This window comes from Miniopterus schreibersii (genome assembly GCF_964146895.1).
Source record: "Miniopterus schreibersii genome assembly, chromosome: 9".
NCBI classification, from domain to species: domain Eukaryota; kingdom Metazoa; phylum Chordata; class Mammalia; order Chiroptera; family Miniopteridae; genus Miniopterus; species Miniopterus schreibersii.
This window is the reverse complement of record NC_138118.1, coordinates 45,774,620-45,789,234: the sequence shown is the minus strand read 5'-3', so window position 1 is coordinate 45,789,234 and position 14,615 is coordinate 45,774,620. Positions and strand designations below refer to the sequence as shown.

The 14,615-nt window shown below is 39.0% G+C and overlaps 1 protein-coding gene across 2 annotated transcripts in view; it reads right to left on the bottom strand.

The window, feature by feature from the left end:
• The window catches only part of RELN (reelin), a 484,957-nt gene that overhangs the window by 33,537 nt on the left and 436,805 nt on the right, over positions 1-14,615 (bottom strand). For both annotated transcript variants that reach the window (XM_081147442.1, XM_081147441.1), the window contains exons 47-49: positions 5,540-5,680; positions 4,093-4,270; positions 2,547-2,740 (exon numbers count right to left, since the gene is read on the bottom strand). In XM_081147442.1, the coding sequence (XP_081003568.1) occupies positions 2,547-2,740; positions 4,093-4,270; positions 5,540-5,680 (513 nt within the window). The remainder of the gene's footprint in view (positions 1-2,546; positions 2,741-4,092; positions 4,271-5,539; positions 5,681-14,615) is intronic.

The following is a 14,615-nucleotide window of genomic DNA, read 5'->3' as shown; positions in this document are numbered from 1 at the left end:
TTTTATTATGTCCATCATTTTGTGCAACTTTTGGGCCATGACAGCTTAATGGATCTTGGTCTTAGGGAAGGAAAGTGTAGATTATGAGTCCTACATACTTCCTGTGTAGTTACTGGCAGATTGGAGACCATCGGTCTTTAGGTAAATAATCTTTTCCAAAGTTCATTTCCTCATGCATCTCAATTTTGAAGGTCTCTGTGCCCCTCCCCACTCCCTTTTTGTATGTTCACCCTATAAGATCTTTTTATAATTTTTCCATTGATTTGGCATGTTTTATTAACATATTAAAATGTATTAAATATATCAGAAAATCTATCCATTCCTAGAGGGATACCCATCTTTTAGCTTTCTTTTTCTAAATTAGTTTCCTTTTTTGATAAATCCTTGACCACATTTGAAAAACCTTTGGAGTGGAAATTTATCTAAGGCTGCTGGAAGTTTAAATAAATTATGAACATTGTTCCTGTCTCGGTCAATTAGTTTCTCCTTTAGAAAACTAAAGTAGATTAGATAGCTATGCTTTTCCCTACAGGAACATAACTTCCTTCTCCCTGTATATAATGCTGTTTAACTGTTCAGGAACTCACACTTGAGAGTCTTGATCACTTCTTCCATAAAGACCAAGAGAGTGGTGTACTTTGTCTGTCTATTATCTCCTCCTAATACATGAGAACATTTTTTGCACTATGACACTGTGTACCAGTTAGATTCTATTGGATTTTTTTATTGGTGTCCACCTTTAACCCAAGTGCAGGATTTAAATCTTTTGCCTGTGGCAGAGATGCAGGCATTTCCTCCATTGCCACTCTCCCCTTCTTCCTTTATAATAGGAGCCCATCTTTTTAGGCAGAACAGTCACCCAGAATAAAGATAATATGTCCAGACTCCCTTGCACCTGGGTGTGACTCTGTGACTAAATTTTGGCTGTTGGAATGGGAATAGAGGTATGGGCAATGGTCAAGAAATGTCCTCCAAGGGAGACGACACACCCTTCTTGCCCCATCCTCCTTCCTGCTGGCTGGGAAGTGGCGGAGCTAGAGTCCCCCTTTTGGGGGTCGCGTGTTGAGTGTAGCAGTAGTACAAGGTAGAAGGAACCTGGGTCTCTAGTGCTTGTGAAGCCCCTAGAGCAGCCCTGGGCTATTTACATAATAGAGGGGAAAAAACCCTTTTGTTTATGTTATTTTGGGTTTTCTGTCATTCACTGCTGAACCTATTCTTAACTAATACATTGACTTTAATGATTATTTACAATATTTTAAAAATGTTTTTATTTTATCTAATATTTAGCCTGTACGTGGTTTGCCATACGCTGAGAGATTATCTACGTTTCTTCCTCTTCTTCCTCCTCTCCCTTCCCCCTCTTTTTAAATTTTTAAAAAATATATCTTTATTGATTTCAGAGAGAGGAAGGGAGAGGGAAAGAGACAGATGGAAACATCAATGATGAGAGAGAGTCACTGATCGGCTGCCTCCTGCACGACTCCAACTGGGGATCAAGTCCACAACCTGGACATGTGCCCTGACTGGGAATTGAACCTCAATCTCCTGGATCCTAGGTCGATGCTCAACCACTGAACCACACCAACCAGGCCTTCTTCTTCTTCTTTTTGATGCTTTTCCTTACTCATGATTGGGCTTTATTCATCCCTCCCCTCTGCACCTTTCCCCACCCTCCACTCTGCTCTCCTTTCTCCAGTCTTCTCATTTCTCTCTCCCTGTGGTCTTATCCTTCTCTTCCTCTTTCTCCTACTGTAATAAATACGCTCTTTTCCTTTTTAACTTTTGACTTTTCTAATTGGTCACATTGATTGCTTTCTGCCCTTCAAGAATATATATTTTTAAAAATGACCCATGTACTGTGTTTATTCAGGGTTTTTAAATAAGGAATTAAAAAACAGACTCTAAGATTCTTAAAGATATTTACATTTTATTATGTTTATTTTTTTAGCCTCCAACTCTCCAAAACAGAGTGAACACTATATAAATAAATAATTTTTCTGTTTCCATTTCCCCAAAATGTTGCTGAACTTATCACAATCACATGAATTTATGTTTTTTTTGGTGCTGGACCTATTCATTATTGGCATTGTGATAGTATATTTTATCTTATTCTTGGATCTGAAAACTAGCTGGCCTATGTGGCTCAGTTGGTTGAACGACCTCCCATGCACCAAGAGGTCACTGGTTTGAGTCCTGGTCAGGGCACATGCCCAGGTTGCCAGCTTGATCCCTGGTAAAGCATGTGCAGTAGTAGGCAGCCAACTGATGCTCTACTCTCACAACAGTGTTTCTCAATCTCTTTCCCTCTCCCTTCCTCTCTCTCTAAAAAAAATAAAAATATTTTAAAAAACATAACTAGTTGGTCTTAAAAACTGGAACCAGGTGTTTATCCATCTCAAAAACCTTATCTTTATGTCAGTCTCAGAGGCATCTTCTACTGATGAGTAAGGCTGAGGTCCTTTTTGGTCCCTGTGATTGATTACTGGCAGGTCTCACCAAGAATGTTTGCTAATCATACTTGTTATTAGAAATAAAATAGAACAAACCCAGGTTTGCTGTACTGGTCATAGAAAATTTCCATGAGCAGATTCCAGGTAATTCCTCCATTGACAGAATACTCCAAGAGAACCCCTTGGTTACGGTTGTTTGGTGGAATCAGGCATCCATACATGAAGTAAAATTGGATAAACTCGGCATTAGTGAGGTTTAGATCCACGGTGACTAATAATCGACTGCAACCCTAAGGAAAAGCAGAATGGAACAGACAGTGATAAGGAATTGTGATTGCAGGTCATAGGTTTTCTCTGGCTTCCATTCCTTTTATTTTTCTTCTGTAATACAAGTCACACAGTATCATAATACTCATTTTATTCATCTCTCCTGTTATACTAGCTCCTAGCATGGCCTCTAGCACACAATTGGTACTCAGCAAATATTTGCTGAACTTTGAAATTTCAGTATTAGAACTTACGAAGGGTGATGTATCAAAGGAGATCCTCTTTTATTTTCTTATAAGCAAGAGGAGAGCTAGAATGAAAGTAAGTGCTCTATGTTTTTATTAAACTATTTTCAGTTATTCATAGGCATTTATTATGATTAATAGTTGTAATGCTTTTTATTTAAACTTTTATAGCTGATTTTAATATCATCTATATTAACTCATTAATGTAGGTAGGTAGAGATTTCTTGGTTGAACATATGAGGTAGAGATTTCTTGGTTGAACATATGAGGAAAACTAGGCCTCTTAGAGTTCCACCTAAGCTAGGAAGAGTATTGTGAACACACACTGCATTCCTAGTTAGTGGCGTTGATCATAAAAATCCTATATATTGTATGTTCTCTTGTTACTCTTGGGCCTAAAACACTGGATATAAATAATGTACTTCATTGGCACAAATGCAAACTCTAAGGTAGGGCATGATAGGGAATTAAAGAACTGATAGTGAATTTATAATTTTTAAAAATTAAATTGCCTATGAAGGGTATTTAATTATGGTATTGGATAAATACTATTATTAAACAAGTCATTTTTGGCAGCAATGTAGAATGAGCATAAATTTCTGAAATAAATTTTCTAATATTGCTGCTGTCATTCACAAAATAATTTGCTATAAATACAAATATCTAGTAATTACTGACCATTATTCTTTCTTAGATAATTTACAGAAAGGATTAATTGTTATTAATAAATTCAGAAAACATTGAAGCTCATTTTCCAGATTTTGGCCCCTTAAATCCGAAATATTTCCCAAGCTCAAGAGTTTTCAATTACAGCATCATCAAGATGGAAGCCCTCAGACATTGTACAAGCACTCTCTCCCAGGATGGAAATTCACTTATGTTCTAAAAACCTGTACTTAAATATGCCTTGTGTTGGCAATACTCTGCATAATTAAATTGTCTCAACTGACCTGTGATAGGAAAATGTTGGAATTAGTATTTTCTCTATGTATAAAGTTGCAAGTTCAGATCTGAGTTGTGCATTTAGAGTGTATAACTTGGCATCTGCCAATTAAACTTCAAAAGAGGCTCTGCTATTTGGGGGAAACTCAGAGGACGCAGAAATGAATAACCTGTAGCCAGCCACTTACCCCGCTGAAATGGAGAGCCATTCCTGATGCCACAGCTCCACACACGGTACTTAATTTCCCCCCGTTCACAGTGAGCCAGTTCTGGTTGGATGGAGCTCGATTGAAGTTGTCTTTGAGCTGAGTCGGAAGGGACATCTCGGGCTCATCACAGTACAGGCCACCCCACTGCTCATCACAGCTGGGTATGGAGAAAGAGAAAGGAAAAGTCAACATCAAACAAAGCCCCCATAAGAGCGTTCTCAGATTAGTGAAGCCAACTCTTTTTCCCAGTCCATGATGATGAAAGGCTACTCATCTTTACAGAGCTTGCCAGAATTCATCTGCTCTCCTTGAGAGTGCTTTAGGTTAAAAATAAGCTGTGAATTAAGTGCCTCTAGACTATCCTAAAGTAGTGATGTGGGCTTACAGGTGGAGAGAAAGAAGCACCTTCAGAATTTACTAAAGCCCTGTCTCTATATGACACAGCTCTGGATGGCTGATAAACAGTTGCAGCTGCCAAACTAAACTGGTAGGCCCTAATAATTTACAAAATTGGTCTTTTTAATAGAGCCTTTGGGCCAATTGGGAATCCAAGAAGCCATGTTCCCAACAGCAGAAGGATACTTTGGATAGCATGTGCCCTCTTTGACCAAAGGACGGACTTTTTTGTTTGATGTGGGAAGAAATATGAATGCAGAATTGGGAGGTTCAGGAGCCTCAGAGATCACTCTGGATATGGGCTAGAGTCATTAAACAAAAAAGGAAGGACTTCCCAGGTGTGTGAAGATTAGTGGAGAAGGAACGATGAAATCTCCCTCAGCATCTTCATTCATACTACCTCTCAAACAGTATAATCTTTGAAAATAAAGCACAGGGGCCTGCAGTACACTACACAACACTCACTCACTCACTCACTCACTCACTCACTCACTCACTCCTCACTCACACCTTCTTTAGATCCTTCCAAAGATGCCAAGGATCTCTAAGAGTAAAATACTAAGCCTCTCCATCAAATGTCTGGTAAACTGATCAGGCATTTATATACTTTCTTATGCAAACAATACAGGAAGACCAATTAATCCACAGTTAATGCATATCATTACATATATTCAGACCTAAGTGAGGAAAATATATAATGATGTGTTTTTGGTTAAAACATACTGAACCCCTGATCCTTTTCTAATGTCTATTTCAAGGTTCTGGTGTATCACAGAAACACGGAAGGAAAGAAAACACAGTCAGTTATAATTCAGCCTTCTCCTGACAAGATAGCTATTGTTCAGTTCTTAATCTCCAAGCAAGAATAAAGATACAATCGTCATAAACTCTGTAGCTAGCTCAGTATCAGATTTTAGGAAAAATGTATAAGGTAGCTTTGACATGATGAATAAACCAGTTTCAGAAAAATCTCCTGGCTGGAATTTGAGTCAGGAATTTTCTACAGAAGGAAGAAAACAAATCTACTTACACACAGTTTCCTTGGATGCACCTCCCATGGCCACTGCACATGTCTATGCAGCCATCCCCAATATAGACATTATCTATTGCCCACGTCTGCTGCTTGTCAAAAGGAGCTGGTTGATGCCAACGGAAACGAGTGGCTTGGGATCTTTGAAGAAAAAGAGAATCACAATGAAGAATGTGGTAAAAAAGGTGTGTTCTGGTGCGTTTGAACAAGCGCATGAAGGAAGGTAACATAAATGCACGGACATCCCCACTCGTGCTCTGAAAAGACGATTCATTATTGCAACATTCTGTGCAAAACTCTGATTAACAAAACCAAACCAAACTGAACTGTAATAGCTTGAGAATTTTGGGCCAATGATCTTTCTGAGCCTTGTAAAAACAGACTAAAACAGAAACTAAAACTAGTCCCCAAACCAGTAGCCTCAGGGGAACAGTGAGCCCTGAATTTTGTGTGGGACCACTGTGGAGTGACTCTGGGGCTGCTGCTAACTTATGTTTGCAAATTAGAAAAAGATGCCAGTCCTTGAGCAGCCACAACCCCTCTGCATTTGACTTGGGAAGCAGGCTATGGGTTGGATTTCAACTCCTACTGCTCCCTAAAGCTTGACACTCATGTGGAATGGGCATACTGGTCTAACTCACATGGCATCTGTGGGAGTTTTCACATGAAAGCTTTAAGAAGACACTAGGAGTGAAAATCAGAAGGATCGGTGAAACCGTAGATAACTAGACAGACAGAGAGGGTTATAAATAAGACTAGACTTATTTTATATTGATTTAAATGCAATATAAATAAAACCAAAACAAACATTCTCCCATTCTAGAAGTAGAAATATATTTGCTTAGTTGTACAGTTTTGGGGAGTGTCTTGTTCAGAAACACAAATAAATGTATGTTTTCAGCGACACTAGGTGGCAGTAAAATCCAAAAAATGCCTGAGGCTCAAATGAGTTTGAACATTCAATGACCCAGAGGAAATAATTAGCCAGAGCAAGTTTTGTTTTATGGACTCAGATACGTTTGTTATTAACAGACTGGTAATCACTCAACTGAGATATATCTGCTTCAGGCAGGGCAAAAGACCAAACAACAGCAAGGCTTTCATATTTTCTAATGGAAAACATTTCTATTAAGTTTAGAAAATAGAAAAGAAACAGATCAGAACTGAAATTTTCACACTGAAAATAAATAGTTCAGTTTGATATTTGTTTACGGAGCATCTACGCACTAACAGACTTCTCCACAATCCTTCTTGCTCACCAGCCCCCGTATTACTCCCAGCAGAGAAGGGTCTACCTAATTCCCTCCCACCACATCCTATTGCCTTTAACTCCAACCCCAAACTCCTCTTTGACCCACCAGGCTCTGCAAGAGCTGGGCCCTGTCCACTAATCCCTCATCCTGGCTCCTCACTCTGGACCACGCTAATCCCTCATCCTGGCTACTCACTCTGGAGCAGGGCCCCTTCTCTTAGTTCCCAAAGCTCACAGATCTCTCACCTCTGCCTGCATATTTTCCTCTCTCTGCCTAATTAACCCCTGTGTGGCCTTTAGGTCTCAGAGGAAATGGCAGGTACTCACAGAGAAAGTTTTCTTTGTGGTCCCTTTAAAAATTACATTTCTTCTATAGCAAACTGTTCTTTTCCTTTTATAGTATTGACTATAACTGTAGTCATGTTTATTTGCACACGTATTTCTTAAATGTCTGTCTCCTCCTCAGAAGAGTAAGTTATAAGGGAGCAGGGTTAATCCCTTTTGCCTAACATTATACACTCAGGGCACAGTTCCTAGCTCTTAGTAGGTGCTCTACAGGTGCAGGGAGTTGGTATCTAGGGGCAGCCATTCTCACAGGACATTATGTGAAGAAGGAGCCTGCAGTTATGCAACTCAGTGGCTCTGCTCATCACTTTATTTTAGTGACTAACTTTATTAATGGCTATGCCTGTTAATGCTTAGCAACATCTTATAAATAATATAATGGAATATCACATTTCCATAGCACATCATCACTTGGATTCTGATAACAAGTCAACACATTTATTTCTCCTGTCTTTCTTTACATTATAAGCTTCTGAAGGGCAGGGAATATCTCTGTATTCTTTCGGGGAACACTGTTTTGTACCTTCAGGGTCTACAGAGAGTAGGCAAGTATTGAAATTTCCTTGTTCCTTTAATGTTTTATACATTCTCCATCAAAGTGATACTATCACTTTGTATCAAAAGTGCTTATTTTTTGTGTGTGTGTAATTTCCTATTAGATTATTCTGGTTATTTATCATTTTATTGTGGGTGGCACCTAAAGATTGGGCTTCATAAACATTTACTGAAAGGATATTAAGTTAACAGCAATAAATATGGCCAGGAAGAATGAAATAAGAGATGTCTTGTAGATGGGTGGGCAGGGCTGGGGGTCAGCTGTGGAGGGGGCAGTGATCTGATGTTAAAGGAAAAGGAGAACTTCCTTGCTGTTCGGAGGTGGCATTGGCTGCCTAGTAGGTGGTGGCTTTCTAATCACTGGTTGTGTTTAATCAGTCTGGGCAGCCACTTAACAGAGAGATTGTACAGAAGATTTAAGAGCCAGATGCATTATTGGGGTTGAAAGCTTTAATGGGGACTTCTAACCATGATACTTTCAAATAAGGGCTCTGATCTGTACTCTGGTACTAGTAAATTCTATGCCCATGGTGAGTAACTTAACATACAATGAGGGGGTTAAATTAGATGATTTTTAAGGCCCATCTCAAATGTGATGATTTATATCCTTGGGAATAACACCTAGTAATGATGTACCCATAAAACAGGAGTACATACACTAGCCAATGTTATTGTATAAGAAAAGGAAACACATTCATTAAGAGGATGAATTGGAATAGAAGTTAAAAATAAAAGCCCTTTCCCTTTTCACCGAAGACTGCATCTCCATTGCTGTCTGAGCTGGAACACCAAAGATGCCTCCCTGGAGCGGAGAGGAGCAGACCAGCACAGGCCAGAGCAGACAGGCACAGAGTGGAGCAGATCAGTGCAGGCCAGAAGAGCTCTCCAGTCAGAGGCAAGCCTGGCCCCGGGGCTGCCTTACTGTTGTGCTGTATCACAATTGAGCTGTTTTACAGCCCTGCAGCCATGAAAAAAATGCAAGCCTGGAAGTTGAAATGCCAGGACATCTTGTTCCCAGCCCTGTCACAGCTCCACTGTGACATGAGGCCAAACCACTGATGCTCACAGGCTTACACTTCCCCACCCGTACAACTAGGAAATGCTACTTCCCACCTCACAAGGGTGTTGTGATAATTAATTAGTTCGTGTTTTCCACGACCTATGAGTATCTGAAGTCCCTTGGCAGGTGTCATCATTTATCCTGAAGCTTCCTTATAATGACAGCCACCACCAGCTGGAGTTGGGAAGAAAATGGCCCCAAAGCAGATTTCTCCTTTTTTTCATATCCTTGAAATGTCTCACCTTGCTCCTTTTCTGAGTTTATATAATTTCCTGTCCATCCATATAGCACATAGCAAGTGCTCCTAAGTGTCATTTAATAATTAAATATCCATTGGTAAGCAGTTAAAAATGCCCCTGCCAATAGTATGGTTTCCATCACTGCCCTCCCTGGGAGCCTTCCCCCAAACCTTTTCTCTACATAGGTTTCGGTATACATTGCAGAGTCTGAATCTGCTCTTTTCAAGACAACTTTATCTATGAAGTCCTTGTTGTCATCATCAGGAGAAAAAGCCCTTGATAGCAACCATACATATATATTTTTAACCTCTTCGCTATTCCCTGATATTTTTTTTACTCTCAAGCAGATAACATAAAATACTTAGAACTAGAAGACATAGCCCAACACTCCCACTCTACCAGTGAAGAAGTTGAGGCCCAGTGCCCTAAGTCACAAAACTGAGACAAGATAAGGATGTCTTAGTTCATTATTACTTTGTATTCTCATTTATAAAATCCCTCAAAACTCTATCTCAATCTCTACAGAATAATCCTCCACCTACCATAACCCCTAAATACGAATGGTTGTTCAGCTATGGAAGGCTGTGTGTATTGCTGCTGTATGTACACGTCTATTCGCCTTGACTTCTGCAAGTCAATGTCATGGCTGAAGCCTCTGACTCTCTGTTTTTGAATTATAGGCTGTGAAATGTCTGTCCCATTTCAAAATGTTATCCAAGATCTTGCCTTTATATTTGGCATAAAATTTCCTCAATTAGTCTATCTTTCTTTGTTTTAGACAGAAGTGGAGAATGTTCCAAAGAAGATATATAAATGACGGATAAATGCATGAAAGGCTGTTCAACATCCTTTAGTGATTAGAGAAATTGAAATAAAAATCACAATAAGATACAACTTTATACCCACTAGGATGACTATGATTAAAAGCAAACACAGAAATAATAAGTGTTGGCAGAGAGGTGGAGAAATCTGAACCCAAATACTGTGGGAATGTAAAATGGTGTAGCTGTTGTCAGTTTCTCAAAACGTAGAATGTAGAGTTAAAATATGATCCAGCAATTCCATTCATAGGTGTATACCTGGGAAAAGCATAGATCAGATTAACTGAACACAGGGTCACAACCATGACCTACAGACAAGAGCTAGAGAAAAAGTAGGCTTTTCTCTAAAAAGGAAGCATGAACTTTGGTACCAGGCATGTGAAAGAATTGCTTGTGGTAAAAGGCTCCAAAACGCTGGACCACCTGACAAGGGACACAGAATCTCTGCTGTGGGGGAGATCTTCATGAAGGAAAAGAGGACACTGAGCTATGAACAAAAAGGAAAGCACACTTTGGTGCTGAAAGGAGAGGATGACTCTTAGAAACTGTTTTGTACAAGTGACTCATTTCACAGGTGTTGGGAATGCCATTCAAGTAAGGGGGCTTCTACAGCTTCTCAGTTTAGAACTGAATCTAGAACTCACTGTCTCCTGACTCAGCACATTATTGCTGCAGTTGATGTGTTACTGAGAAACCTGGTTGTTCTAGATGGCAGGGAAAGGCTGGAACACCATAGACTTGGCAGTTAGCAGGGGACAATTAATTTAGGTACCTGAGAATTTTTGGTAGAAAATTATCTTGGTGATTATAATTAATACTAGGAATGTGTAGGAGACTAAATGACTGTAGCATTTTTAGGTAACATTGATCTGACCATGAAAGAATGTATATTGTCGTTTAATTTTCCTTTCTCCTAAATGTCATTAAATACACTGGGGTCTGAAAACTAACGTAAGGAGACAGTGTTTGGACTACAGGTTATGACCCCAAACATGTGAGAAAGGTAAGGTACCCTCATAAGTTGACCTAGATCCTTCATGATATCTCTCTGGAACTAGGGTGGAAAGCATATTAGAGTTAGCAGTAGAAGAATGTAAATGAGCCACACATATGGCCTTTTTTTCTTCCTTGATAGAGACCAAATGAAGAACTTTGGTATAATCCTGGTTCAACCTCTGTGTGTCTATGGGAAAAATCAAATAACCTTCCTGTGTCTGAGTCTTCAGCTTGAAAGGTAGGCAGGGGACTCCAGGTTAAAGGTGACTTAAGAGATAAATCAACCAATTATATTGATTTGTACCCTAGTTTGAAAAAAAACTATAATACGTTTTATGAGACAATCAGGGACATCTGAATATTGAATACTGAGTATTAAATAAAAAATAATTAACTTTTAGGTGTGATTATATCACAGTTATGTTTTTTAAAAAGTCATTTTTAATAGATATATTAAAATATTTACAGTTGAAATGACATAATGTCTGGTATTTGCTTCCACATGGGGGTGGGAGTGAGTGGAGCTATTGATGAAACAAGGTTGGTTTTGAATTGATAATTGTTGAAGCTAGGTGATGATTATATGGAAGTATATTGTACTATTCTCTTTAATTCTGTATGTTTGAATGGAAAACAGATAAATGTGAGCCAAAAGTAATCTGTGGTCCCTTCACACTCACTGTGGAATTTTGATTAGAGGATTATAATAAAAGAGAAGGGCTATCCCCTTTTTGTTTTTTTTGATAAAATAAGGTTGGCCCTAGCAGGTTTGGCTCAGCGGCTAGGGCATCAGCCTGAGGATTGAAGAGTCCTGGGTTTGATTTTGGCCAAGGGCATGTACCTCGGTTGCAGGCTCTATCCCCGACCTTGGTCGGGAGGCGACCAATTGATGTGTCTCTCTCACATCGGTGTTCCTCTCTTTCCCTCTCTCTCACCCTTCCACTCTCTCTGAAAAGCAATGGAAAAAATACCCTCAGGTGAGGATTAAAAAAAAATAAGGTTGCATTATTTTTGTTGATAGTTACAATCAGTAATGATAATAAAAACTACAGTGTTCTGAGTAAGCCCACTAAGGCTTCATATACACTGGCCCATCCTTCAAATGAAAGTACCTTCCTATAACTTACAAAACATATTCTCAATGGAGAATTACTTATATTTAATTGTTAAAACAATCTTAAGAATTCTTAAGGATCTATCCATAGCAATATGTACAAAATACAGCCAAATCTCAAATTCTCTGATCAAACTTCGGCAACAAGGTTGACAACTGGTAAAGCTTAGAGGTAATGCAGAATTTCTGGAAATAGTTTAAATAGTCTCTGTTGTAGTGGAAATGGAAACAGATTTAATTTGTTTTAGTATAATGCCAAAATATTATTAATATATTCAGTATGTGAAAATCAATGGTACCATGATTTATATCAGACAAACTGACTTTATGTTCTCTAGTCCTGAATGACCAGCAGAAATTTGGTAAAGTTATAGCAGCAATGCTTAAAGTATCAAAATAATGCATTAGAAAATGGATATGTAAGAGAAGTCCCAAGCTTCCTCAACTTGATTGAAAATTTTTAATAAAATGTTCAGTAATATGAATGCTTGGCAAAAGTCTTTCAAAAGATACTATTAAGTTGGACATAACAATGGAGAGAAATAAAGAATACCAGGGAAAGTTTAAAGAATCTACCCTTTAAAAAATAAACTTGTAATTCCCTTGAATATTTCTCCATAGTGAACTCAGTAAATACTGTGCTTTGTTATTTGACCTTTTCTTCATTTGCAGTTACAGTAGGTGGAAATATCATTGAAAAATATACTCCCTCCCTAAATTTGTTTACCTGCAAAAAGGTATAGCCTCCTCCACCCACCATCTCACCTCCCCAGTTGCTACACAATCTTCTTGCCCTTTGTGTGCTTATCACCTTTCCTTTAAACTTCCTGCAAACATTAAGCAGCTTCCATGCTGTGGTTAAAACCACGTGGCTTTCAAAGTGCTGTAGTTAATCTTTAAAGACTGTGGTATCAGCTAGGTCATTAGGGATAGCAGAAGGGAATGGATCATCTTCAAACTGTGACTTAAAATAGCCAAGTCACACCTGAGCCTTCCAGTGGCAGCTCCCCCCTCTACCTTTCTGGGTGGATTTGAGTTACCTGCCCTTCCACTGACTCACCCTGGTTCTCAGGTGACATTTCAAGAACCCATGCCACTTGAGCCACCTGTTATTTTTAGTCTGGGGTTAGTAAAGAGGAGGAGGCAGATTCAGGTTAGGGGCTATGAAACTGATTTTGGCATCTTCCTATCTTTTTCATTCTCTCTCAAGGACTCCTGGTACTCTCCCTTCCTCTGTCTTCTAGAACCATATCTCTCAGGCAAGCCATAAAGATGAAGTACTAATATAGTGGTTAAGCCCATGGGCTCTTGGGCCAGACAGGCTGTATTTATTTTCAGTGTCTTACTGAAACTGTTTTTCTGAGGGTCACTGACTATCTCCTTATTGAAAAAATTTTAGTAAATTTATTGTGAAACTTTTCTCTTCATGATTCTCTGTAGCATTTATTACTGGTGACTACTTCTTCCTGCTTGACACTTTCTTCTCACTGGCTTTTGGATATCACATTATTCTGACTTTTCTTCTACCTCCATGACTGCATCCTCCTGTTTCCTTTAATAGTCATTTCCACTCAGTCTGCAATTAAATTTAGGGCTCCTTTCTTTTCTTTTTAAATGCTCTCCTATGGAGAGCTGATGCAATTTTACAGCATTGCCTATCACCTCTATGCTCATGCCTCCAAATTTACTATCTTTCTTTGTCTCCAATCTTTGTATCTCTGTCAAATGGATGTTTGCATTTGTATCTAATTCAGTATTAATTGATTAATTTTGCCATATTGTCCTTCCTGGAATCAACTTTAACTCTCTTCCCACGTCTCACCACTCTCTCAGGTTTCAAACTTTAGTCATCTCTCGATGAGTGCATAAAGAAGAAATTGTTACTGAGTTTTAGAAATTCTTTCTTTGAAATGTCCTATAATATCTGCCCCTTCCCCTCTATGTTAGCTATAGCTCAGACCCTCGTTATTTCATGTATAGTCATTAGCACAATGCCTTTGCCACTTTCCTCTTACTTGAGTCTCTCTGTTCTCCCAACTTTTTTTCTTGGAAGAATATTCTCAGCTCAAAACCCATCATAGTTCATTTCTCCTGGAAGTCTAACTCCGTTGCCTTGCTTCAAACTCGCTATAAGTTAACCTAACTCTACTAACAACTTTCCACAGCTTCCAGATATGAGCCCTCTGCTTCTGTCTGCAGCTCCTATACTCTACCCAGGCTCATGTGCCCTGTTCACACAGTTCCCCTAATTTAGAATGTTCTCCTTACCCACCTATTCTTAGCTGTCCTTTGAGGGGCCATCTCTTCTACAAAACCCTCTTGAACTCTAGCATTGAACACTGTCTTCCATTTCTTAATATCTATAGCATTTCTAGCCCATTCCTTAGTGAAGCTCTAAATTACACACAGCATGTATTATTTTAAAGTTGTTTATTGGGTATATTTCTCATTTCTCCCAATCATATTGTAACCTCCCACAGGGCAGGAACTTAACATAGTGTCCTGCCGTGGGCTCACTCTGGTTAAGCTAATTTAGGTTAAGCTAATTCCAGGAAGATCTAACTTAACCAGTGTATATGGGGAGGAATACACGCTATGATTCCATCTACCCCAATTTATTTAGGTTTTAATGTAACAATGTTTGGAGTAGAGTAGGATTTATCTTGAGTTTAGTTGTCTCAGTGTTCCCTTCCC